The sequence below is a fragment of the Bos taurus genome, chromosome 21, assembly GCF_002263795.3.
Source record: "Bos taurus isolate L1 Dominette 01449 registration number 42190680 breed Hereford chromosome 21, ARS-UCD2.0, whole genome shotgun sequence".
In the NCBI taxonomy this organism is placed as follows: Eukaryota; Metazoa; Chordata; class Mammalia; order Artiodactyla; family Bovidae; genus Bos; species Bos taurus.
In genome coordinates, this window is record NC_037348.1 from 34,773,278 (window position 1) to 34,799,344 (window position 26,067).

A 26,067-nucleotide genomic window follows, 5' to 3' on the forward strand; every position below is an offset into this window, starting at 1 on the left:
TAGAATTCAATTCTGACATTTTTGCAAAACTTTAACCATTCTGTGGTGCTTTCTGAGGCAATACAGAATCTTCCAAGTATTTTAAGTGTGTCTACCAACCCCTTGTGTTACTCTACAGAACTCTGCCATCCCTCTCTCTCAATGCTGAGTGTCCACTTCTTCATGTGTCACAGGTAGCACAGCAGTGAGCTACCTCCTTAGGTGCCAGCACCCGTGGAGCAGAGACGGGTTTAGGTTGATGGGTCTATCATGGATGAATAGGATCTGAGATGTTTTTTCCCAAGGTCTGATGGCTGTCAACAAAATCAAGTCACTGGGCTTTTTCTGCAGGCAGGGAAACTTCTGGAACACAAAACCACTCAGCTCAGTAGGAAGCAGAAAAATAGAAGCCTTCCCCAGTGTCGAGATGCACTGAGAGTTTATTGGGGGCTCAAGTGACCTGAGAGAGAAGTGGTCAGTGGCAGAGCCTCATTCTTCCCTTTTCTTTCTCTGGCAGTGCCCTCCACCCACCCAGGAACAGAGCTACTCAGTGTGCTTGGCAACTTCTAGAAAGAAGTGGGAGCAGCTAGGGTCTGGGTGGGGCTCAGGACCAGGGGGTGAAGACATGCAGGTTCCATTCCCTGAGGGAAAAGGAGGAAATAGACAGGTCCCAGCCTTGATGCTTGTGAGGACTTTACTGAATTTGGTGGGTTAGGGGTTCTGGGACACCCAGCCTCCACCCCGGTGCCCTGGGTTCCCATTTCTGTGGCCAGCACTGACTCAGCAGCTGTGCGCGCTATTGCACTGAAGGCTTCGGTTACTGCCTTCCCCCAGGTCCTTGGCAGTTGGTGGGCAAGCCTCTTGGGCAGCTCTGGGTGATGAAACTGATCACAGCAGCAGGAGAATGGGACTGTGGATGTTTGAGCCCCCACCCCCACCCTCAAACCCCCACCTTCACCTTTGCTTCCTCTCCCAGGGGCTCAAAGTCTGGCAGGAGGAAGCAGGGGCAGCAACTGCTGGGCAGCCTCGCCGGGAAGATGTGGCCGCTCCTGCTCCTCGTGGCCTTTCTCCTGTCCCCCAGGGCTCGGGCAGGTGAGTGACCGTTCCCACCCTCAGGAGCCCAACTCCACCCGATAGACTCTGAAGACAGACCACCCAGACACTTGCTAGCTCTGTATCACTGGGCAGCTTGCATGAGTCCACAGTTTCCAGCTTCAGATGCTGAGGGCAGGAATTCTATCAGGCCTACCTGGAGAGTCGCTATGAGAGTTTAAGTGATGTGGTGTACATAGAGCTCTCAGAACCACCGTGGCACATACTACCTGCTATATAAATGTGCTCTCTGAACTCAGTTGCAGACCCTGTTTCAGAGCCTAGGAGATCAAGATACAGTGATAGTGAACCCATCAGCCCATCTCTAGATCCTTAAATTCATGAGCTGGACTCACAGGGATCTGGAAAGTTCCCTGAGGAAGAAAGTGCCACAGAACTTCAGGGAGAGGCGGCGCCAGAGGGCTCTGGGTTTGCCATCCCCACAGCACAGAAACCCTCCTGTGAGGGAGGCCGCAGCTGGCCTTGCCTTCTGGGCAGGTGGGAGGGTGCTGAGGCTGGATGGAGAACCAGCAGCACTTTCTGCAGGATCCTGGAGCCTCCCCCAGTTCTGCACCCTGCAGACCCCATTCTCACCAACCACCAGCTCACCCTGCCCCTGCTCATCTCTCCTGCTCCCCAACTTCCAGTCTTTCTGGAGCCACCAAGCCAATGTCCACACACCCGCCAGTGCAGAGATAATCCTAGTGCTTCCTTCCAGGGCAGATCATCGGAGGCCGAGAAGCCAGGCCCCATTCCCGCCCCTACATGGCATATATTCAGATCCGAAGTCCAGTAGGTATCAAAGTTTGTGGGGGGTTCCTGGTGCGTGAAGATTTTGTGATGACAGCAGCTCACTGCTTGGGAAGGTGAGAACTTAAGGGACTTCTGGGCACCAGCAAAGCAGGTCCAGAAGAGTTCACGAGAGAAGTCACCAAAAGCAGGGTTCTAGCTTGAATGGGTGAAAAAAAAAGACCATGTAGAGATTGGAGTACAAGAAGCAGGCCAGTGTGAATGGGGGAGGACCTGATCAAAAAGAACAAGACGGGGAGATGAAATGTATGCACTGGGGCTTAACTTATGACTTCAATGTATTTTTGCAGTCTCTTGTTGGGGAGGCAAAATTCGAAATCACTATGTCCTCCACCACCTCCAGCTCAAGGCTGGGGAGACCTAGGGTGCAAAGTTCGGCCCCAGAGCCCTTCTGTTTCTGAGTTCCCTCGGTTGAGGTCTGGCAACCCTGGGTAGCCACTTGACTTCTACTGTGGACCACAGTTCCTGTGGCTCAAACCTTACCTCTAGGTTCTCTTTCCTTTGCAGCCAAATAAATGTCATCCTGGGGGCCCACAACATCAGGACATTGGAAAGCACCCAGCAGCGCATCCCTGTGCTCAGATCCATCCCCCACCCTGGATACAGTCAGCAGAACAAGAGGAATGACATCATGTTACTGCAGGTACCGACCCTCTGGTTCTTTAGCTGGGCGGCTCATTCCCAGCCTGGGGGGCTTCCTGTGTCCTGGGATCAGGGAGGGGGGAAGCCGGGCAGACTCCCAGGGCAGTGGCGGGCATGGGGTGAGTGTAGAATAGACAGTCCCTGAGCACCTGCATGCTTCCTGTCAGCTGGCGAACAGAGCTCAGCGTAATCGATTTGTGAGGCCGGTGCCTCTGCCTCAGACTCAAAACAGACTGAGACCTGGGACCCAGTGCACCGTGGCCGGCTGGGGCCTGATCGGCCTGAACATGAGAACAGACACGCTCCAGTGTGTGCAGCTGAGGGTGCAGAGGGATAGGGTGTGCAGGAGACGCTTCATGTTATACTATGGCCGGACACAGATTTGCGTGGGGGACCCGAGACAGAGGAAGTCTGCCTTTCTGGTAAGACCACAGCATCTGCCAACACTGACAGGGGACCCTGGGCAGACTGGGCAGTGGGACGGACCCCATTCCCATGGCTGCAGTCTGGGGCCTGGATCAGAGGGATGTGGGGGGGCTTTCCCCCATGCATCTGGTGTCTGGGGGAATAGAAGCACCAGACACGCAGGATGTTCACGTGCAGTGTTTTCCTGGGGCCGGTGAGATACCTTGACCTGGATTGGGCTGGAGAAGCAACCACAGTCAGGGCTGAAGCCCAGCGACGGGAAAATTCCGAAGCTTTTCTTCTGCACCCCACCACCCTCCCATCTCACACACAGCCAGCACTGGAAGGAGCTCCCCTCAACCCCCGTCTTCTCTGAGGGTTGGCAGAGGGCAACAGGAGTGGGGAGTCCTGGGAAACTGAGTGTCCCTTCCCTCCTCTGCCTGTAGGGGGACTCCGGTGGCCCCCTCGTGTGCAGCAATGTGGCCCAGGGCGTTGTCTCCTACGGAGACAGGATGGGGACCCCTCCAGCAGTCTTCACCAGAATTTCCAGCTTCCTGCCCTGGATAAGGAGAACAATGAGACGCTTCCAAGAGTGGAGACCAGAGTGACATCCCATGAGACTGACTCTCCTTCTCTGGGGCAGAGCCCAGCTCCAGGGCAGTTCCCAGAGCCTTAATAAATGTCCTAGTCTGGAGTGGAAATGACTGATTTCTAATGTGTTCATTAAACATGATTCGTGTACAACAAAGTGTGCCAGGACTGAGGGTGAGCTTCATCAGGAAGATGGGGTCTCTTTCTCAGGACAAGTGAATCTCTATTCCCACTGTTCCGGGGTCAGCAGGAGCCTCTTCCCTCCTCCAAGCCATCCATTCCTCTGTGTCCCCTCTACCCACAGCCTGGGGAGGGATGGAGGGACCTACCTTTTCCCAGAGTAAGGTTCCTTGTTCTCCACCCTACCAGAGATGCCCCCTTAGTTACCTGAGAACCACACGCCATTGACCTGGGTAGGACATAAAAAACAAAGGAACAATTGAAATTCCATATGAGACTCAATTTAAGAATAAATGTGGCAGTGCAAATCACTAAACAATGAATTTTTAATAGATTGCAATGAAACAGATAGATAGTCATTTGGGGAAAAAAGATAAAATTGGGTCCGCATAATGGGATCAAAGATCTAAATGAAAATATCAATCATAGGAGAAACAGAAGAAAGAAAAAAAAATTTACTTTCTTAAAAATATCTAACAAACACCCATATCAAAGTTGTGCTGTTCACAATGGCCAAGAGATGGGAGCAACCCAAGTGTCTACAGACAGTCTTTCTCCCAAACCCTTTTCCACACCAACCCACTGTGCTGTGGACCAATGTTCTCATTCCCATGTGATGAGGGTCTCCTTCTGGGTTTTTACTCTACAATTATACAAAACTGCACATAATATGTTGGCTAAAATAACATGACTTTTACTATAAAGATTAGCCTGTGACTAATACACCAATATTATATTCAAATAATAGATTTCTGAAGTCACGTGGTTTAAAATCATGTTTTCACACTTTAGGGTAACTATAAAGAATCAGCTGGAGGTTCTTCTACAATCATCAGAATGTTAACTGGGTTTCCCTGACAGTCTAGTGGTTAAGAGTCTGTCTGCCAATGCAGGGAACAATGGTTCCATCCCTGGCCTGGGAAGATCCCACATGGCATGGAGCAACTAAGTCTGTGCACCACAGCTACTGAAGCCCACATCCTTAGAATCCATGCTCTACAAGACAGGCCACCACCGCAAGAAGCCTGAGCACGCAACAGAGTAGCCCCCACTCGCCACAACTAGAGAAAGCCCGCATGACAACAAAGAGCCAGGGCAGCCAAAAATAAACATGTAAATCTTTAAAAAATGGTAATTACTCCTTGCCATGTGACATTTCCCACCTGAATTTTTGCAGTTTCCATAATCTTGAGTAATCACTGAACACACATCAAATCCAACTGATATATACAAAAATGCTTCAGTAAACTTGATCATATGTTTACAGATACATCGCTTCAGAAGGTCATTTGCCTAATATTCAGTGTGAGTCATTTATCAACAAAATTTTAATCAGTGATACATCTTTGAAAGTAATCAGTCATTTTTCCCCTTTATTTGCTACTACCCACCCATAGGAATTATGTCTTGCTTGTATGTTCTAGGGGAAAACAATCTCAGTATTAAATGTTTGCATTGCCAGGTGGAAAGAATACTCGATGGTGGAAATGGGGGGAGAGAGCGGTGGAAGGGACCCCATACAGTCCTTCCTAAGCTCTGTGACATTTATTTTGAGCCCCAGAGCACCACCCAAGTCAAGACTCAGTTCCCAGGAAACTCCTAGTGCAGACTCATCTCCCCACCTAAGGATCTTCCAGCTATTGAGCCCCTTCAAGGCAGCCGCCTGCCTTTAGCAGCCCTGCTGGAAAGGTTTCGACGACCTCACCATGCTCACCTCCAGAGGACAGTTCTCTTCTTGACCATCCCAAAAGTCAGGTCCACTCCCTCTCACAGCTTAGCACCCTCCCCTAGTAAGTAAATCCCAGCAGCAGAGGTTTGGCAGGGGTCCAAAGTTTACTTAAGGAAAATATTCCTTGTTGTGCTCTCCACAGGCACTGGACACTGATCTCCCTAGTACTAGCCAGCCCTCTCTCAATCAGAAGGTATTGTTCTTCTATTTTCTCCTGGTCCCACTGGTCACAGGACCATTCAGCCGGCTGCTCTCAGATCTATCTGGATCCCGTGGTTGGTCTAGGTCTTGCTCTAGGTCATCCCATCTTATTCTCTGAAATGAAGTCTGTCTCCCTGTGGCTTTCTAGTCATCCATACATCTCAGTGATACATGTCAGTGTTTGATATAAGTTAGTGTTTGACTAACTTGAGTTTAGTTGGAATCTCTGTGTTACTGTGACTTATCAAGTTATTTAAACTCTGTGAGAGTTCCTTTTTCATCTCTGGATTAAAGAATCCCCAAAGAATTCTGAGGATAAAATGACACAGTACGTTACAAATTCCTTCCAAAGTACCTGGTGTGTAAAAAGATTTCAATAAATATTAATCGTCACTTCTCTTTCTTTTACTTCTTATGTCCCAGCTCTGGAGCCACAGGAAGAAATTCATCTCAGGCAGTCCTCAATTTAGGGGAGCTATCATGTCTTTTGAACTGTGGTTTTGGAGAAGATTCTTGAGAGTCCCATGGACTGCAAGGAGATCCAACCAGTCCATTCTGAAGGAGATCAGCCCTGGGATTTCTTTGGAAGGAATGATGCTGAAGCTGAAACTCCAGTACTTTGGCCACCTCATGCAAAGAGTTGACTCACTGGAAAAGACTCTGATACTGGGAGGGATTGGGGGCAGGAGGAGAAGGGGACGACAGAGGATGAGATGGCTGGATGGCATCACTGACTCGATGGACGTGAGTCTGAGTGAACTCCGGGAGTTGGTGATGGACAGGGAGGCCTGGCGTGCTGCGATTCAGGGGTCGAGAAGAGTTGGACACGACTAAGCGACTGAACTGAACTGATCATGTCTAGTGTCCTGTCAGTGTAACTCTCTTCTGAAAAAAATAACACCTCCAGCTCTTCATCTATTCTCCTAAAGATATTCTGGAGTCCATTCACCTCCGAGGATCCTCTCTTGTGGAAATTCTTCTCCAACTCCAAGACTGGGACCTCCTAGACCAAGCCATAAATTGAGTTTTCTCAAACCTCAGGATCAGGACTAGGGCTGTGGTTTCTAGAAGCACAAATATTTCCACTGCGTCCCCCATTCTTCTCAATATGTGCTGCTGCTGCTAAGTCGCTTCAGTCATGTCTGACACTGTGCGACCCCATAGACGGCAGCCCACCAGGCTCCCCCGTCGCTGGGATTCTCCAGGCAAGAACACTGGAGTGGGTTGCCATTTCCTACTCCAATGCATGAAAGTGAAAATTGAAAGTGAAGTTGCTCAGTCGTGTCCAACTCTTTGCGACCCCATGGACTGCAGCCTACCAGGCTCCTCTGTCCATGGGGTTTTCCAGGCAAGAGTACTGGAATGGGGTGCCATTGCCTTCTCCATCTCAATATGTGAGGTTTGTAGAAAGACTAGAGAAGGAATGCCCAGGTAGGGGCAGTCACTTTGAACTGGGGCTATTCTTCGCTTGAAAACAAGAACAGATGCCCTCATCAGGCTTCGGATATCTTTCAGTTGTCCTAGATGAGCGAGGGCATTTGCTTCTCACCTCTTTCTTTAGCTTACAAGATGGCCCAAAGTGTGCAGAGCGAGGCCTCTCTAGCCTACCTGTACACATGCAGGGACAGGTAGGAGGAACCTTGGCTTCAACCTGGTTGTCAGGGGCAGAATGAAGTCAGGCAGGCTTGTTTGTGGTGACTTGTTCCCTCCCCAGTTCGCTCTTCATCCCTTTTCTCTTACAGTCTATTTGCACAGGTTTTGCCTGCTCCCTATTAAGGTGTAAGTGATAAATGAGGTACAGGACTGACAATGTGATCATGCTCAAGGCTCTTGCATTTATATAAGAATCTCTTGCAAATTCATGAGATACAAAGTAGAATGGTGATTCCCAGGGGCTGGGGGGGAGGGGTAATGGGGGATTACTACTTAATGGGTTAAGAGTTTCAATTTGGGAAGGTGAAAAATTTTTTAAGATGGATAATAGTGGAGGTTGCACAATGATGTTCATGTACTTAATGCCACTGAACTGCACACTTAAAACTGGTAAATAGGTAAGTTTTCTATTATGTATATTTTACTACAATTTAAAAAGTAATTTAAAGAAAGAATTTCTTGCAACTCTTCTTAAAGAGTTCTAATGGTAGAAGACATTATTTGGAGAAAGTGGGCAGCTACCTCTTCTGCACACAGATGGCATTGTTGGAGTTATTTTCCCTTAAGAGCACTCTGGTTTCTAGATCAAGGACAAGAGGCCCCGTGTCTGAATAATGTCATAGACCCCAGAAGTAGCTCCACCCCAGCATTTTTCATGCGTGAACATAACACAGAAGGAGAAACTGTAGGAGAGAATGAGCCAGAGGTGCTATCTGAAGAGAGGGCTGGGCTGGAAATAAAATGATGAGCTCTAGGATAGAAAGAAAGGAGGAGTGGGGGAAATCTTGTCCATTCTTCTATGATATTCTCTCCTACTTGGAGTTCACTGAGTTTCTTGGTTTTGAACGTTAATACTTCACAGTTTTTCATCAATATTGTGAAATTTTAAACCATCATTTATTCAAAAATTTTCAACTTTTTTTTTCTGTTGGAGTATGCATGCGTGGGCATGCTTAATTGTGTCTGACTCTTTTGCGACCCCATGGACCAGCTTGCCAGGCTCCTCTGTCCATTTTTAAGGCAAGAATACTGGAATGGGTTGCATTTCCTCCTCCAGGGGATATTCCTAACCCAGGGATCAAACCTGCATCTCCTTCATTGGCAGGCAAGGATAGGATTCTTTACCACTGAGCCACCAGGGAAGCCCTATATTGGAGTATAGCCAATTAATAATGTGATTTTTTTCAGGTGCACAGCAGAGTGACTCAGCCATACCTATACATGTATCCATTCTCTCTCAAACTCCCTCTTTAATTTTTTTTTTTCTGCTCCTTTCTTTGTCTCTTCTCCTTCTGGGACTCCCTACTTATAAGTTGCATGAGGTGTTCCACACATCTGATATCCTATTCATTTTTATTTTTTACTTCTGTTCACTGAAAAGTCCTAAAGCAATTCCAGATTTGTTAGTGATGACTTCACAGGGGCAGCCAGTTACTCTCCTGGAATAATAGCCAAGCTCGACACAGGTGCCTTCTGCCCTTGGTCCAAGCAGCAGAGCTAGATGTGGGTCAGGTGAGACAGGAGGAGGCGGGGAGGAGAACAGAGAGAGAGACAATTGCTGATCAACATTATGTGGATCCACGGGGAGCCCTGGAGAAGGGAGGCTTGAGCCACGTGTGGGGTGCAAGTATAGTCCAAGGTGGAGTCCAAATAGCTGAGGAAAGCTGTCTGTCAGAAAAATGTGATAGCACTGCCAAATGCTCAGGAAACCAGCTACAGAAATTGTGAAAACCCTCATGGTTCTATGTGACAAGATGCATTAAAATGATAAACACCTGCTTTGGGCTAAAACTATAGTTTATCCTCTTTGATTTTCTATACTTCCCCAAACATCATAAATAATATTTTATAGGTACATTAAAGACCAGTGTGTCAACATAGTGGTTTAATAAATTATTACAACATTGCTGAACATGTTTGTGGTTTGCAAATTGGTGGTGGGGAGGAGCGGTAAACCATCAAAGCTAAGAAGCCATGTATACCCTTTAACTGTCATGTCTGGGGCAGAGAGTGAAAATGAGAAGATATATGTTCCTCCTTGCGGGTAAGGCCTGAGCCAACACATGCAAAATATCTTAAACATTATGTCCAGTTTGAGATAAGATTCCAGAAGTCTTCTCATACCTATATTAAATTATAAAAGAACAAATAAAAGCAATTTAAACTGTTTGTCTGATTGCATGTATTCTAAGTAGAATCATAGCTTAGAACTTACCCTTAAGGCTGACAATGCTTAAATACCCGTGTGCAGACAACTGCATGAGCAAATATGCCTGGTTCCTCACCAGGAGCAAGGAGCCTTAGTGGGCAGAACCTTTGCCCACCTCATGGTCTTTCCTGGAACCCACATTACCTGGGCCAGGAGGGACAGGAGTGAGCCGGAAAATTTAGAATGAATGATAAAGCTTTGTTTATCCTCTTGCTATTACTACCTGCATGCTTCCCAACTACTTTAATATTGGGGTCTTTTAAATCTTTGAAATATCAACAAGTTGAGAACAATACTGGCTTTATAAGGGCTACCTGGGACTGGACCATAAAATAAATTCAGGTGCATTTGTCTGTCAAACCCACCTTCTCAAACTCTTCTATTCTGTCATTACCTTATCTTCCAGGTACTCTCATTGACACCCCACCTCCACTTCATCTGCAGTCTTTGGTCCTCACCCGCATCCCCAACAGTGTGCAGTTACCTGAAACTACCAAGAAACTGATGGACGGCTAGGCTCTTGCCTAATGTGTTCTAGGAAAGACTTCTGCTTGGTAATTTTGCGTTTATAAAGATAACAACAACAAACCTCTTCACCTATCCAAAAAAAGTGAAGTTCTACAGAGTATAATTGGATAGTTATATGCTTTTTGATACCTAATGACAAATTCAAGGCATGGTGGGGTCAGATTTATGGTCTTAGAGGATCAAAATTAAAGGAAGGGGGCACCATTTCTGATTAATGCCACCAACCACACCCCCTCACCTCTCCCCCGCCCTACCTCCTTTCTCTGTTCAGAAAGTCCATCCAGGACTTTCTCTAGATGAATTTGGTTGTGCTATCAAGGGCCTAAGAATGCAGCTCCTGAAACACCCTTACCACACAGACTTTTTTGATGAAAGCTCACGTCTTGGGAATCAATAGAACCAGGAGTAAATTGGTGGTGCCCGAGACTGCCCTTTTAAACTCAGGATTGAAAAAACCTGGAAGGAGAACTCGCATGCTTCTTCAGACCTGCTTAGCTTTTCAGAGAAGACGCTGTTGCTCCTGTTCTTACTGGCCGATCTCCTAACCCCTGGGGCTGAAGGAGGTAAGTGACTGTCCCTGTCTTCAGTGAAAGTCATGCAGTCATGTCCGACTCTTTGCAACTCCATGGACTATACAGTCCATGGAATTCTCCAGGCCAGAATACTGGAGTGGGTAGCTTTTCCCTTATAAAGGGGATCTTTCCAACCCAGGGATCGAACCCAGGTCTCCCAAATTGTAGGCAGATTCTTTACCAGCTGAGCCACAAGGGAAGGCCCTCTGTCCTCAGAGGCCTGGCTTATTCCAGCGACACTACTTTCCCAGTGCCTCTGCGAGACTATTGCTATGATGTTCCTCGCCTCAGTCCATTCCCAGAAATTTGCTAGACTCCAGATCTGCTGCTGGACACGGAGTGTGCAGATTACAGAGAACTACTCCCATGGAGACCTGGTGGGTCTTCTCTCTTTCATAGGTCACACCCTGGCATGTGGAAAGTTATTTATGATTAGGATGGCACAAGATCCTGGTGGGGAGGGAAAGCTGAGAATGAGTGTTGTAACTTCCCATTCTCCAAAGCTAAGCTAAGTTGTCCCAGGAGCTATCGTCCAGAACAAGAATGAAGGCGCCATCTCAGTTTCCTAGGTGTCACCCTCTCGTTGACCCCGCTCTCCTGAGCCACTCTGCTCCACCAGGGCAGGTATCTAGAACCCAGGCGAGCCTCACGGTGTCACCTCACCACCGATTCCATGGCCCTCATGGGGGCTGGCTTCCACCCAGGCCCCCTCCTCCCCTTTCCCCACCTCACTCTGGTTTCTAATCCTTGCACATGTCCTCTTTGGCTTGAAAGTTAAATTGCTTAAAAAGATAAATCTGTGCTGAAATTCAGACCGTATTAGGACCCAAAGCAATTTTGGAGACTGTTCATTCACATATCCAACAGCATTTGTGGGACATTTACTATGTGCCTGGCTCATAATGGGGGAGAAAGAAGCCATGAGCTCAAAAGTTTGGGTTTTTGAAACCAGCCTCATCTGGAAGTAAGCAGGACACAGGGGGTCTGAGAAGCTCAGGAACAAAGAGCCAGAGTAGGTCAGAGAGAGTAGCTTCCAGGTGGTTTATCTCGAAGACAGATCCCCACCCCCTCACATGTATTTGAAGTGCTCCAGAACAAAGGCTGAGCCCCTCCTCTCTATGGGGAGATAAGAACTAACCAGGGAAACAGGTCACATTGCAAGCCTGCTGTGCTGCCCAGGGGAGCCTGAGGCCCCATCTCATTGATCTGTGTCCCTAAAGACCATTGAGGACTATCATCCTCTGAACGTCCCATTGTTTTAGGCCACCTGGCAGTTCCTGTCCTGTTTCCTATGAGGACAGAACTCCAGGGAAATTTTCTCTTTCAGGGGAGATCAAATGGGGCAGAAAGGTCAGATGGCACTCCCCACCGTACACGGTATCTGTAGATTTTTATGACAACAGACAAGGCTGGAGCAGGTGTTGGGGGTTCCTGGCATGAGACAACTTCATGTTAACTGTGGCTCACTGGGACAGAAGGTAAGGAGCACAAAAGTCTTTCTGGGAACCCCTAGTACCATGCTAGGCCTCGGTAACTCAGGAAAGGCCCAGAGCATGAAGAACTGATGCTGATCAATGGAACCATCTGATTCTCTTGGGCCAGGGCCAACCAAGTGTGGGGTACTGGGGGGAAGTGTTTGGAGAGAGGCCTGTTAAATGTCTGGATGTGAAAATGGTTTCGTAATTTTTTGCACAACAAAACAGTGAATCATAATGTAGCCTGTGAAAATTGTGTTTCTGAAAATTCAGTGGAAACTTGAAAAAGCAACTTTTTAAAAAAAATGAAGTATAGTTGATTTACAATGTTGTGTTAGTGTCTTTCATACAGAAAAATGATTCAGTGACACATGTACATATATAATTCTTTTTAAAAATATCCTTTTCCATTATGATTAACTATGAATATAGTTATCTGCACTACACAGCAGGACCTTATTGTTTATCCATTCTATACGTAATAGCTTCCATCTGCGAACTCCAACCTTCCCCTAACCCCCTCCCAGGGGCAACCATAAGCCTCTTCTCTATGTCCATGCGTCTGTTTCTATTTTGAATACAGGTTCGTTTGTGCCGCGTTTTAGATTTCACATATAAGTGGTTTCATATGGTCTTTGTCTTTCACTTTCTGACTTCACTTAGTATGATGATCTCCAGTTGCATTTACGTTGTTGCAGTGGCGCTATTTCGTTACTTTTTAGGGCTGAATGGTACTCCACTGTATATACGCACCACATCTTCTCTATCCATTCATCTGTTAATGGACATTTAGGTTGCTTCCATGTCTTGGCTATTGTGAATAGCGCTGCTACGAACATAGATTGCATATATTTTTTTGGATTAGAGTTTTGTCTGTATATGTGCCCAGGAGTGGATTGCTGGTGATAAAGTAGTCTTGATAGGTATCAGTCTAGTGAAGTTTGTAGTTGTTCTGGGGGTCAAGCCACCTAAAATCTTGAAATGATTCATAATGTATTGGGCAGATTTTGTATACTGAGAGTTTTTCTTTTTTTTTTTAATGTTTCCACAAGAAAGACATATTCTTTGAGCTATTGGGACTGGTCCTGGGCTGCCCTCTTCAACTCGAGGTTGGTGGATGAGTTGGAGAAAGGTGGTTTTCTCCTGGGGTCCCCACTTTTCCCAAACTCAGACAACCATGATCAAGGTTACCAGCCCTCACTTCTGTGATGCTGCTAGTTCTGATGTATCACCAGTGTCTAGCTTCTCCTGACTCTGATGCTCTGCCCCAGGGCACAGGCACCAGGTTTCTATGGACCGGAAGTCTGCCTGAGCTATCAGGTCAGGAGTGAAGTTCCTGGTGGGGTTTCCATCCTAGAGCTTGTCATGGTTTTGTGACTTTCCAGACAAGTCAGTAGGTCTTCCAAAGCACAGAGGTTGAAAGCAGAGAAAGAGAGCGAGAGGAACTGTCTTTTGCACTAGTTGTTCGTGCGCAAAATGTTTTCTTGCCGAAGCTCTGCTGCTGAGGTTTACTTAATAAGGCAGTGTGCTGAGCTGTGAGGAGTGGTGGAACTGGCTTCTGAAATGGTCATGAAGGGAATTGTCCTATGGACATGGGCATGGTGAGGGCTATAGAAATCTTTCCAGCAGGGCGGCTGGAGGCAGACAGCTGCCTTGGAAAGCTGACTGGCAGGGAGAGGCTTGGAGGAGAGATGGGTCTGTCCTGGGAGTTTCCTGGGCATTCCTGACCTGGGTGGTGCTCTGGTGGTGGTTGTTCAGTTGCTCAGTTGTGTCCAGCTCTTTGCGACCCCATGGACTGTAGCACTCCAGGCTTCCCTGTCCTTCACCACCTCCTGAAGTTTGCTCAAACTCATGTCCATTGAGTCAGTGATGCCATCCAACCATCACATCCTCTTTTGTTCCCTTCTCCTCCAGCCTTCTATCTTTCCCAGCATCAGGGTCTTTTCCAGTGAGTCACCTTTTGCATCAGATGGCCAAAGTATTGGAGCTTCAGCTCTGGGGCTCAAAGTAAATGTTACAGAGAGGAAGGGCTTCATCAGGGCTCTTCCACTGCTCTCTCCTCTCCCCCTGCCCCCACTATCAAGTATTCTTTCCATCTGGCAATGCAGACATTTAATAATGAGACTGTTATCCCTGAGAACATATAAGTAAGAGATAATTCCTATGGGTAGGTGATATCAAATTTACAGGAAATGACTGAATGTTGTCAAAGATGTTAACGTTTTTGTGGAAAATGGCATACACTGAACTTTAGGCAAATGAATTTTTGACAAGAAGTACCCATAAACATGGGTATCAAGATTGCCAGGAGAAATATCAATAACCTCAGATATGCAAATGGCACACCCTTATGGCAGAAAGTGAAGAGGAACCAAAAAGCCTCTTGATGAAAGTGAAAGAGGAGAGTGAAAAAGTTGGCTTAAAGCTCAACATTCAGAAAACGAAGATCATGGCATCCGGTCCCATCACTTCATGGCAAATAGATGGGGAAACAGTGGAAACAGTGCCAGACTATTTTTTTGGGCTCCAAAATCACTACAGATGGTGACTGCAGCCATGAAATTAAAAGACACTTACTCCTTGGAAGGAAAGTTATGACCAACCTAGATAGCATATCAAAAAGCAGAGACATTACTTTGCCAACAAAGGTCCGTCTAGTCAAGGCTATGGTTTTTCCAGTGGTCATGTATGGATGTGCGAGTTGGACTGTGTAAAAAGCTGAGTGCCGAAGAATTGATGCTTTTGAACTGTGGTGTTGAAGAAGACTCTTGAGAGTCCCATGGACTGCAAGGAGATCCAACCAGTCCATTTTAAAGGAGATCAGTCCTGGGTGTTCATTGGAAGGACTGATGCTAAAGCTAAAACTCCAATACTTTGGCCACCTCATGCGAAGAGTTGACTCATTGGAAAGGACTCTGATGCTGGGAGGGATTGGGGGCAGGAGGAGAAGGGGACGACAGAGGATGAGATGGCTGGATGGCATCACTGACTCGATGGACAGGAGTTTGAGTAAACTCTGGGAGTTGGTGATGGACAGGGAGGCCTGGTGTGCTGCGATTCATGGGGTTGCAAAGAGTCGGACATGACTGGGTAACTGAACTGAACCCATAAACATAATGGACAAATTTGCTAAGGTATATCTGTGTAGAGCCAGTTGGATTTGATATGTGCATATGGATCATTCCGTTTCAGATTATGGAAACTGCAAGAATTCAGGTGGGAAATGTAACACTGCAAGGAGTAATTAACATTTTGATGGATGTAGAACCTCCTAGCTGCTTCTCTACAGTTACCTTAAGGTGCTAAAAGCTTGGGTTTAAATTATGCTACTTCAGAAATCCTTTATTTCAATATAATATTGATGTATTAGTCATGGGTTAATCTTCAGGGTAAAAGGCATTTTAGTCAGCATATTGTGTGGAGGTTTGTTTAATTTTAGAGTAACAAACCCAGCAGGAGATTCTCATCACAGTGAAACTGAGAACACCGGTCTAGAGCACAGTGAGGGTTGGTGTGGGAAAGGGTTTAGGAGAAAGACCCTGGCTGTCCATAGACACTTGGGTTGCTCCCATCTCTTGGCCATTGTGAAAAGTGCAACTTTGATATGGGTGTTTGTTAGATATTTTTAAGAGAGTAAATCTTCTTTTTTCTTTCTTGTGTGGCTTGATTTTTTAAACATTTAGATTTTTGATCCCATTTGAGTCTTATCTTGGATTATGATAGGAAGTATGGACCCAACTGTATCTTTTTTACCCAGTGATTCTATTTTGTTTCAATGACACCTATTAAAACTTTATTGTTTCCCAGTGGTTTGAGAATTGTTCACCATATACTAAATTGGGCCTTGTTTAGAATTTCAGTTGTCCCTTTGGTCTGCCTGTCCAACTCTTCCTTCTCACACCAATGGCACGTGGTTTTGGGGTACACTTTAATACCTAGTGTGGAGTCTCTTTAATAGTCTAGTGGGTAGAGAATAGAAAGCCCTACTCTGGGGAGAGGTAGGTCCCTCCATCCCTCCCCAGGCTGTGGGTAAAGGGGACATGGAGGAATGGGTGGCTTGGAGGAGGGAAGAAGCTCCTGCTGACCCCAGGACGGTAGGAATAGGGATTCACTTGTCCTGGGAAAGAGACCCCATCTTCCTCGACAAAGCTCACTCTCATTCCTGGCACACTTTGTTGTGTACAAATAATGTTTAATGAACACATTAGAAATCAGTCATTTCCACTCCAGACTAGGACATTTATTAAGGCTCTGGGAACTGCCCTGGAGCTGGGCTCTGCCCCAGAGAAGGAGAGTCAGTCTCGTGGGATGTCACTCTGGTCTCCACTCTTGGAAGCGTCTCATTGTTCTCCTTATCCAGGGCAGGAAGCTGGAAATTCTGGTGAAGACTGCTGGAGGGGTCCCCATCCTGTCTCCGTAGGAGACAATGCCCTGGGCCACATTGCTGCACACGAGGGGGCCACCGGAGTCCCCCTACAGGCAGAGGAGGGAAGGGACACTCAGTTTCCCAGGACTCCCCACTCCTGTTGCCCTCTGCCAACCCTCAGAGAAGACGGGGGCTGAGGGGAGCTCCTTCCAGTGCTGGCTGTGTGTGAGATGGGAGGGTGGTGGGGTGCAGAAGAAAAGCTTCTGAATTTTCCCGTCGCTGGGCTTCAGCCCTGACTGTGGTTGCTTCTCCAGCCCAACCCAGGTCAAGGTACCTCACCGGCCCCAGGAAAACACTGCACGTGAACATCCTGCATGTCTGGTACTTCTCCTATTCCCCCAGACACCAGATGGATGGGGAAAAGCCCCCCTCCCCACCCCACGTCACTTTGGTGTGGATCCCAGGCTGCAACCACAGAGATGGAATCTGTCCCCACTGCCCATTGTGCCCAGGGCCCCCTGTCTTGGGCACACCCTACATTGTCTTACCAGGAAAGTGGACTTCCCCTCTCTTGGGTCCCCTACACAGATCTGCTTTTGGCCAGTGTAGAAATCAAAGCGACTGTGACACTCTCCATCCCTCTGAATTGTCAGCTGCACCTCCTGGAGTGTGATTGCTCTCCTGTGCAGTCTGGTGAGGCCCCAGCCGGCCACGGTGCACTGGGTCCCAGGGCTCAGCATTTCCTCTGTCTGAGGCAGAGCTACCAGCCTCACAGCTTCATTCTGTCTGGCTCTGTTCGCCAGCTGGCAGGAAGTGTGCAGGCACTCAGGGACTGTATACTCATCCCATGCCCACCACCACCCTGGGAGTCAGCCCTGATTCCCCCTCCATGGTCCCAGGACACATGAAGCCCCCCAAGCTGGGAGAGAGCCACCCAGTTGAAGAACCAAAGGGTCGGTACCTGCAGTAACATGATGTCGTTCTGGTTGTTCCGCTGATTGTATCTGGGGTGGGGGATGGGTCTGAGAACAGGGATGCGCTGCTGCGTCCATTCAGAAGCGGTGACACTGTGGATCCCCAAGATGACATTTATTTGGCTGCAAAGGAAAGGGAGCCTAGAGGTAGGTTTGAGCTTCAGGAACTGCAGTCCCCGATACAGGTCGAGTGACTGCCCAGGGTAGCGAGACCTCAGCCAAGGGAACCAAGGGACAGGAGGGCTCTGGGGCTGAACTCTGTGCCTTAGGCCTCCCCTTGAGATGGGGGGTGGTGGGAAATTCAATAAACTTAAATTTTGCCTCCCCTACAAGAAGTTGAAAAAGAGCTTGAATTCACAATTTGAGCCCCATGGTGTGGGGCTCCCCTCTTAATCTTTCTGATCAGACCCTCCTTTCTATCCATTCACACAGGCCTTCTCTTGGTCTTTTTTCACCTATTCATTGCTAGAAACCTGCCTTCAATGGCTCCTCTCATGAACTCTTCTGGATCTGCTTTGCAGGTGCCTAGAAGCTCTTTACGGAGAAGGCAATGGCACCCCACTCCAGTACTCTTGCCTGGAAAATCCCATGGATGGAGGAGCCCGGTAGGCTGCAGTCCATGGGGTGGCTAAGAGTCAGGCACAACTGAGCAAGTCGACTTCCCTTTCACTTTTCACTTTCACTCATTGGAGAAGGAAATGGCAACCCACTCCAGTGTTCTTGCCTGGAGAATCCCAGGGACGGGGTAGCCTGGTGGGCTGCTGTCTGTGGGGTCGCACAGAGTTGGACACGACTGAAGCGATTTAGCAGCAGCAGCAGCAGCAGAAGCTCTTTAATTTCTCACCTTCCCAAGCAGCGAGCTGCTGTCATCACGAAGTCTTCACGTACCAGGAACCCCCCACAAATGGTCGGACCTGCTGGTGTCAGGGTCTGAATATATGCCATGTAGGGGTGGGAATGGGGCCTGGCCTCTCGGCCTCCGATGATCTGCCCTGGAAGGAAGCACTAGGATTATCTCTGCACTGGCGGGTGTGTGGACATTGGCTTGGTGGCTCCAGAAAGACTGGAAGTTGGGGAGCAGGAGAGATGAGCAGGGGCAGGGTGAGCTGGTGGTTGGTGAGAATGGGGTCTGCAGGGTGCAGAACTGGAGGCTCCAGGATCCTGCAGAAAGTGCTGCTGGCTCTCCATCCAGCCTCAGCACCCTCCCACCTGCTCGGAAGGCGGGGCCAGCTGCGGCCTCCCTCACAGGAGGGTTTCTGTGCTGTGGGGATGGCAAACCCAGAGCCCTCTGGCGCCGCCTCTCCCTGAAGTTCTGTGGCACTTTCTTCCTCAGGGAACTTTCCAGATCCCTGTGAGTCCAACTCATGAATTTAAGGATCTAGAGATGGGCTGATGGGTCCACTATCGCTGTATCTTGATCTCCTAGGCTCTGACACAGGGGCTGCAACTGAGTTCAAAGAGCACATTTATATAGCCAGTACTTTGGCCACCTCACGTGAAGAGTTGACTTTTTGGAAAAGAATCTGATGCTGGGAGGGATTGGGGGCAAGAGGAGAAGGGGACGACAGAGGATGAGATGGCTGGATGGCATCGCTGACTCGATGGATGTGAGTTTCAGTGAACTCTGGGAGTTGGTGATTGTCAGGGAGGCCTGGTGTGCTGCGATTCATGGGGTCGCAAAGAGTCTGACACGACTGAGCGACTGATCTGATCTGATCTGATCTGATGTGCCAGGGTAGTTCTGAGAGCTCTATGTACACCACATCACTTAAACTCTCATAGCGACTCTCCAGGTAGGCCTGATAGAATTCCTGCCCTCAGCATCTGAAGCTGGAAACTGTGGACTCATGCAAGCTGCCCAGTGATACAGAGCTAGCAAGTGTCTGGGCGGTCTGCCTTCAGAGTCTATCGGGTGGAGTTGGGCTCCTGAGGGTGGGAACGGTCACTCACCTGCCCGAGCCCTGGGGGACAGGAGAAAGGCCACGAGGAGCAGGAGCGGCCACATCTTCCCGGCGAGGCTGCCCAGCAGTTGCTGCCCCTGCTTCCTCCTGCCAGACTTTGAGCCCCTGGGAGAGGAAGCAAAGGTGAAGGTGGGGGTTTGAGGGTGGGGGTGGGGGCTCAAACATCCACAGTCCCATTCTCCTGCTGCTGTGATCAGTTTCATCACCCAGAGCTGCCCAAGAGGCTTGCCCACCAACTGCCAAGGACCTGGGGGAAGGCAGTAACCGAAGCCTTCAGTGCAATAGTGCGCACAGCTGCTGAGTCAGTGCTGGCCACAGAAATGGGAACCCAGGGCACTGGGGTGGAGGCTGGGTGTCCCAGAACCCCTAACCCATCAAATTCAGTAAAGTCCTCACAAGCATCAAGGCTGAGACCTGTCTATTTCCTCCTTCTCCCTCAGGGCATGGAACCTGCATGTCTTCACCCCCTGGTCCTGAGCCCCACCCAGAGTTGTCCAGCACACTGAGTAGCTCTGTTCCTGGGTGGGTGGAGGGCACTGCCAGAGAAAGAAAAGGGAAGAATGAGGCTCTGCCACTGACCATTTCTCTCTCAGGTCACTTGAGCCCCCAACAAACTCTCAGTGCATCATGACACTGGGGACGGCTTCTATTTTTCTGCTTCCTACTGAGCTGAATGTTTTTGTGTTCCAGAAGCTTCCCTGCCTGCAGAGAAAGCCCAGTGACTTGATTTTGTTGACAGCCATCAGACCCTGGGGAAAAACATCTCAGATCCTATTCATCCATGATAGACCCATCAACCTAAACCCGTCTCTGCTCCACGGGTGCTGGCACCTAAGGAGGTAGCTCACTGCTGTGCTACCTGTGACACCTGAAGAAGTGGACACTCAGCATTGAGAGAGAGGGATGGCAGAGTTCTGTAGAGTAACACAGGGGGCTGCTGCTGCTAAGTCACTTCAGTCGCGCCTGACTCTGTGCGACCCAATGGATGGCAGCCCACCAGGCTCTTCTGTCCCTGGGATTCTCCAGGCAAGAATACTGGAGTGGGTTGCCATTTCCTTCTCCAATGTATGCATGCATGCTAAGTCGCTTCAGTCGTGTCCAACTCTGTGCGACCCTATGGACAGCAGCCCGCCAGGCTCCTCTGTCCACGGGATTTTCTAGGCAAGAATACTGGAGTGGGTTGCCATTTCCTTCTGCTAGACACTCTTAAAAATACTTGGAAGACTCTGTGTTGGCACAGAAAGCCCTACAATACAGTAAATGTTTGCAAAAATTTCAGAATTGAAAACCAATAGAGTTCTCAGCCTTTTATGGATTGTGATAAGCCCACTTGAAAAATCTTATGAAAGTTAAGGATCCTCTCCCCATATACAAATATACATAGCTTGGCGCTTATTCTCAAAGCTGCAAAGAACTTCATTCTGTCCCTATTACATTGTAAATGATTGCAACCTCATAACATTTCCTTATGCATCTCAAAAAGATACTTTACTTAGTGCCTTTGGGTAATTTTAATTTATTGTTATGTAAGCTTTTTAACTGTTTATTTTGTTTTTAAAATGTTACTCTAATTTAAACTAAGGGGAAAGTATAAAGAACAGAGAGTCCATGTGCAAAAAGGGAAGTAAAATATATGCTCCTAACAATCTGGGTAGAGAGATGTTTAGGGATTTCATTAACAGTGACTAGGATTTCATGCCAATCTTCCCACCAAAACCAACCCCAAACACACTTGTTTAAAATGTATGGAAACCTTAAAAGCCTTGAAGAACTCCCAATGCAAGAGTTATTATTAGGTTAAAACAGAAGGAATAATGGGAATCAAGACAGGTAGCTCTATTTCTCTGAGAGAATTTGCTAAATCCACAGAATTTGAGCTTCTGTTTGAAGAGCACCTAAAATGATGGTGTAGAAATCAAAGATCACGAGGTCTAGTCTAGACAGACAGGTCTAGTCAAACCGTCCCTGCAATAAGCTGTGAACTTAAAAGGCTACATGCTCAAATGAACAAAAAAGAGGTATTGAGTTAGTAATTGCAAATAATTTCTTAAAAGTTTGCAATTACCTGGACTTTTTAATGGACTCTCAAGCCTTGAACTTCTGTTATTGTACTTATGGATTGTGTTCCAAAGTACCTGGCAGAATCTATGGCAAATCTAGAAGAAATTCACTTATCTTCAAAATTCGAATTATACCTAAAAAGTTATTTTTCAAGTACAGTGACAAGCATATAGCCAAATACAAACAGCTCAGCAAACACATAAGGATACAAGACATCATGACTAAGAAATAGTAAATAACAAAAGAGGAAAAAACCCTTTAGTTTTTAAGATAATATTATCAGTATAATAAAATATAGATGTCTCCTTTTACAGCTATTAGCATTTCCCTCATATATTGAGGTCCTCCTCTGTTGGGTGGATATATATTTACAATTGTTATATTTTCTTCGTAGATTGATCTCTTGATCATTACGCAGTGTCCTTCTTTGTCTCTTGTAACAGTCTTTATTTTAAAGTTATTTTGTTTGATATGAGTTTTGCTACTCCAACTTTCTTTTGACCTCCATTTGCATGGAACACCTTTTTCTATCCCCTCACTTTCAGTCTTTATACGTGCCTGTATCTGATGTGGGTCTTCTGTAGACAACGCATATATGGGCCTTATTTTTGTATCCATTCAGCAAGTCTGTGTCTTTGTTGGAGCATTTAAAGCTTTTAGAGTTAAGGTAATTATTGATATGTATGTTATTGCCATCTTGTTAATTGTTTGGGATTTGTTTTGGTAGATCTTTTTCCTTCCCTCCCTCTTTGGTTCTCTCTTCTTGTGATTTGATGATTATGTTTAGTATCATGTTTGGATTTGTGTGTGCGTGTCTACTGTAGGTTTGGTTCCCATGAGGTTTTGATGCACAATATTGTTTTAAGTTGCTGATCTCTTAATTTCAAATGCATTCCCAATATCCTGCATTTGTGTACTCTCCTCTTTTCATGATTGCTGGTTTGGACGTCATATTTGTGTGTGGATGTTTTCCTGTCTTTGCTGTATGTTTGTCTTAACCGGTGGGCTTTCCCATTCATAATTTTCTGGTTTCTGGTTCTGGCCTTTTATTTCACCTAGAGAAGTTCCTTTAGCATTTGTTGTAAAGATGGTTTGGTGGCGTTGGCTTCTCACAGCTCTTCCTTGTCTGTGAAGCTTTTGATTTTTCCACCAAATCTGAATGAGAGCCTTGCTGAGTAGAGCTTTCTTGGTTACAGGTTTTCCCGTTTCATCACTTTAAATATACTGTGCGATTCCCTTCTGGCCTGCAGAGTTTCTACTGAAAAATTAGCTGATAATGGTATGGGGTTTCTTTGTATGTTATTTGTTGCTTTTCCCTTGTTGCTTTTAATATTTTCTCTTTGTCTTTAATTGTTGTCAATGTGATTAATATGTGTCTCTCTGTGTTCCTCCTTTGGCTTACCCTGTACGGGACTCTCTGTGCTTCCTGTAGCTGAGTGAATGTTTCTTTTCCCATATTAGGGAAATTTTCAGCTCTTACCTCTGCAAATATTTTCTTAGGTCCTTTCTCTCTCTCTCCTCCTCATAATGTGAATTTTGGTCTCTCAGGCTGTCCTCATTTCTTTTCATCCTTCTTTCTTTCTTCTGTTCTGCAACAGTGATTTCCACCAATCTGTCTTTCAGTTCATGTATTCATTCTCCTGCCTCATTTATTCTATTGATTTCTTCTAGTGTATTTTTCATTTCAGTCACTGTATTGTATTGTTCAATAATTATATTGTACTGTATTGTTCATCTCTGTTCTTTAAATCTTCTAGATCTTTATTAAACATTTCTTGGAGAAGCAGCTGCAACGCTGAGCGGAGGAGGCAGGAACCCGAAGGCAAGCAGGAGCTGCGTGGGGACCATGGCCGCGATCACCACCATCAAGGCGGTGAAGCGCAAGATCCAGGTTCTGCAGCAGCAGGCCGGTGATGCAGAGGAGAGGGCCGAGCGCCTCCCGCGGGAAGTGGAGGGAGAAGGACGGGCCTGAGAACAGGCTGAGGCTGAGGTGACCTCCTTGAAGCTTAGGATCCAGCTGGTTGAAGAGGAGCTGGACCGAGCCCAAGAGCGCCTGGCCACTGCCCTGCAAAAGCTGGAGGAAGCTGAGAAAGCTGCTGATGAGAGCGACAGAGGTATGAAGGTTATTGAAAACTGAGCCTTAAAAGATGAAGAAAAAATGGAACTCCAGGAAATCCAACTCAAAGAAGCTAAGCACATTGCAGAAGAGGCAGACAGGAAGTATGAAGAGGTGGCTCGCAAGTTGGTGATTATTGAGGGAGACTTGGAGCGCACAGAGGAGCGAGTCGAGCTGGCAGAGTCCCGTTGCCGAGAGATGGATGAGCAAATCAGACTGATGGACCAGAACCTGAAGTGTCTGAGTGCTGCCGAAGAAAAGTACTCTCAAAAAGAAGACAAATATGAGGAAGAGACAAAGATTCTTACCGATAAACTCAAGGAGGCAGAGATCTGTGCTGAGTTTGCTGAGAGATCAGTAGCCAAGCTGGAAAAGACAGCTGATGATTTGGAAGATAAACTGAAATGCACCAAAGAGGAGCACCTCTGTACACAAAGGATGCTGGACCAGACTGCTTGACCTCAATGAGATGTAGAGCACCCCAGCCCCGCCCTGCCGCTGCTCCTCCCTCTCACCCCGACTCGCTGGGGCCAGCCTGCCCGAAGCTGACCTTTAAACTGAGGGCTGATCTTTAACTGGAAGGCTGCTTTCTCCTTTCGCCACCTCTCCCACCCCCCTACTCCTGTGTCCTTTTCGCCAAACTGTCTCTGCCTCTCCCCAGAGATTCCAGTTGGGCTAGAGGCTGAGCACCTCTGGGAACAACGTTTAAGGGAATGTGAGCACAAGGCAAAGTGTCTTTAAAAGCATGTTGTGATGTACACATTTTGTAATTACCTTTTTTGTTGTTGATGTAACAACCATTTGTAAAAAAACATTCCAGATAATTCCATAGTTCTGAAGCAGCAGTCTAATCCCTTTCTCACTTTTGGAAGGTAACATTTCAGCTTAATGCATATTGCCTTCTCCAGAGAGAAAGGGAAAAGGTTTGGGCCTGCCTTACTGAGCGCCTAGCAGCCCAGAGAAAGGCTCCATTTGGGGAAACCTCATTGCTCTGTAAAAAGTACCTGCCAAACCAGAAAGATGATTCCAGGAGGAGTTAGCCAAAAAAAAAAAAAAAAAGTGCTGTTCAGGTTTTCAGCTTTAAATTTGGACAACCTTTTTTTCTTCTTTTTTCAATCAGAAGTGACCAAACAATTAAGATGGTGAAACCTCTGAGACCAAATCCTTGTCGCAGCTCTACCCTGTTCCCAACTGCTCACAGAATGGATCATGTGCCCCTTATATTGAAGTGACCACTCATTTGCTCTCCTGCCTCCTTGAAAGAAAGGAAAGAAAATTATGTTTTGCCACTGATTTAGCCATATGAAACTCATCTCACCACCCTTTACTGGGTCTGAAGCTGCTGTCTCTCAAAGTGCCATCTCATTGTGCTTTGTACTGGTTAGTGCTGGAGAAATCTTGAAAAGCGAATGTACAAAACTTGTAAATTTTTATATTTTGGAACTTTGCTTCTTTGGGGTTGAGGCGCACTGGTCACCCCTCTGCCTGTGAGAGCTCTCTACAGTCTGTGGGCTAGCAGTGTGCTGATCTTTTAAAGTTTCTTTCCCTACCCAATCCCCCTTTTTTGATGAGGTTTCAGTGAGGTCTGTTAGGTGTGCATCCTGCAGCTTAATTGGCTTAAAATGTTCTCACCTTTGGTGTGGTCTCTCTAGGGACCAACTAGGAGAAAAAAAAACCAATAGTGTAACTTTTTGATACTGAAAATTGATAAATGTCTTTTTGAAATAAAGAACCAGTCCCTCCAAAAAAATAAATAAATACACATTTCTTGTATCCTCTCAGTCTGTGCCTCCATTCATTTTCTGAGATTGTGGATCATCTTTATCATTGTTGCTTTGAATTCTTTTCAAGGTTGATTGCCTATATTCACTTTACTTGGTGGTTCTTCTGGGGTTTTATCTTGTTCCTTCATCTGGAATATATTTTCCTGCAATCTCATTTTATCTAACTTTCTATGTCTGTGGTCTGTGTTCCTCAGAACTTACAGTTCCTTGCAGAACTGTAATTTTTCTTGTTTCTGGTGTCTGTCTCCTGGTGGGTAAACTTGGTTCAGGGCTTGTGCAGGCTTCCTGGTGGGAAGGACGAGTACTTGCTATTGGTGGGTGGGGCTGTGTTTTGTCCTGCTGGTTGGGAGGGCCATGTCAAGGGATGTGTTTATAGGCAGTTATTGGCTCAGGATGACTTTAGGCAACACATTTGCTGATGAGTGGGACTTTTCCCAATTATTTTCCAGTTTATTTGTTGCCCACCTTGTGGGTATGGGGTTATTTGATTTTATTGTGAAACAGGCATCCTAGCACTGGAGCCTGCAGGCTGTTGAGTAAGGCCAGGTCTTGGTGCCCAGATGGCAACCTCCAGGAGGTCTCACACTGATGAGCATTCCCTGGGGTGTCTGCCACCACTGTCCTTGCCCTCACAGTGAGCCACACCTCCCCAGGATAGGGTATCCCACCTTCCTGGTGTACCCTCCAGGCCCCCCAGGGAGGTCTGGCCCAGGCTTTTATGGAGTCACTGCTTTGGTCT

The 26,067-nt window shown here is 47.0% G+C and overlaps 2 protein-coding genes and 1 pseudogene across 3 annotated transcripts; 2 read left to right on the top strand and 1 right to left on the bottom strand.

The window, feature by feature from the left end:
• The first annotated feature begins 932 nt into the window (after positions 1 to 932).
• LOC505658 (cathepsin G) lies at positions 933 to 3,629 on the top strand. 2 transcript variants are annotated; one of them, XM_010817144.4, is made up of 5 exons: positions 933 to 1,071; positions 1,790 to 1,937; positions 2,389 to 2,524; positions 2,745 to 2,945; positions 3,375 to 3,629. In XM_010817144.4, exons 1-5 carry the CDS (start codon positions 1,017 to 1,019, stop codon positions 3,534 to 3,536), a joined length of 702 nt encoding a protein of 233 aa, XP_010815446.3. In that variant the 5' UTR covers positions 933 to 1,016; the 3' UTR covers positions 3,537 to 3,629. The 2 variants fall into 2 exon arrangements, with proteins under 2 accessions (XP_010815446.3, XP_002696688.3); XM_002696642.5 differs by having other exon boundaries at positions 935 to 1,071; positions 2,691 to 2,945.
• Positions 3,630 to 16,284: 12,655 nt separating this feature from the next.
• Positions 16,285 to 19,489, bottom strand: LOC509956 (cathepsin G). The gene is made up of 5 exons (XM_015459274.3): positions 19,357 to 19,489; positions 18,251 to 18,398; positions 17,394 to 17,529; positions 16,981 to 17,235; positions 16,285 to 16,539 (listed from the first exon to the last, which is right to left on the bottom strand). Exons 1-5 carry the CDS (start codon positions 19,409 to 19,411, stop codon positions 16,378 to 16,380), a joined length of 756 nt encoding a protein of 251 aa, XP_015314760.3. The 5' UTR covers positions 19,412 to 19,489; the 3' UTR covers positions 16,285 to 16,377.
• A 3,770-nt stretch (positions 19,490 to 23,259) lies between these two features.
• On the top strand, positions 23,260 to 25,167 carry LOC104969340 (tropomyosin alpha-3 chain-like; annotated as a pseudogene).
• Positions 25,168 to 26,067: the final 900 nt, after the last annotated feature.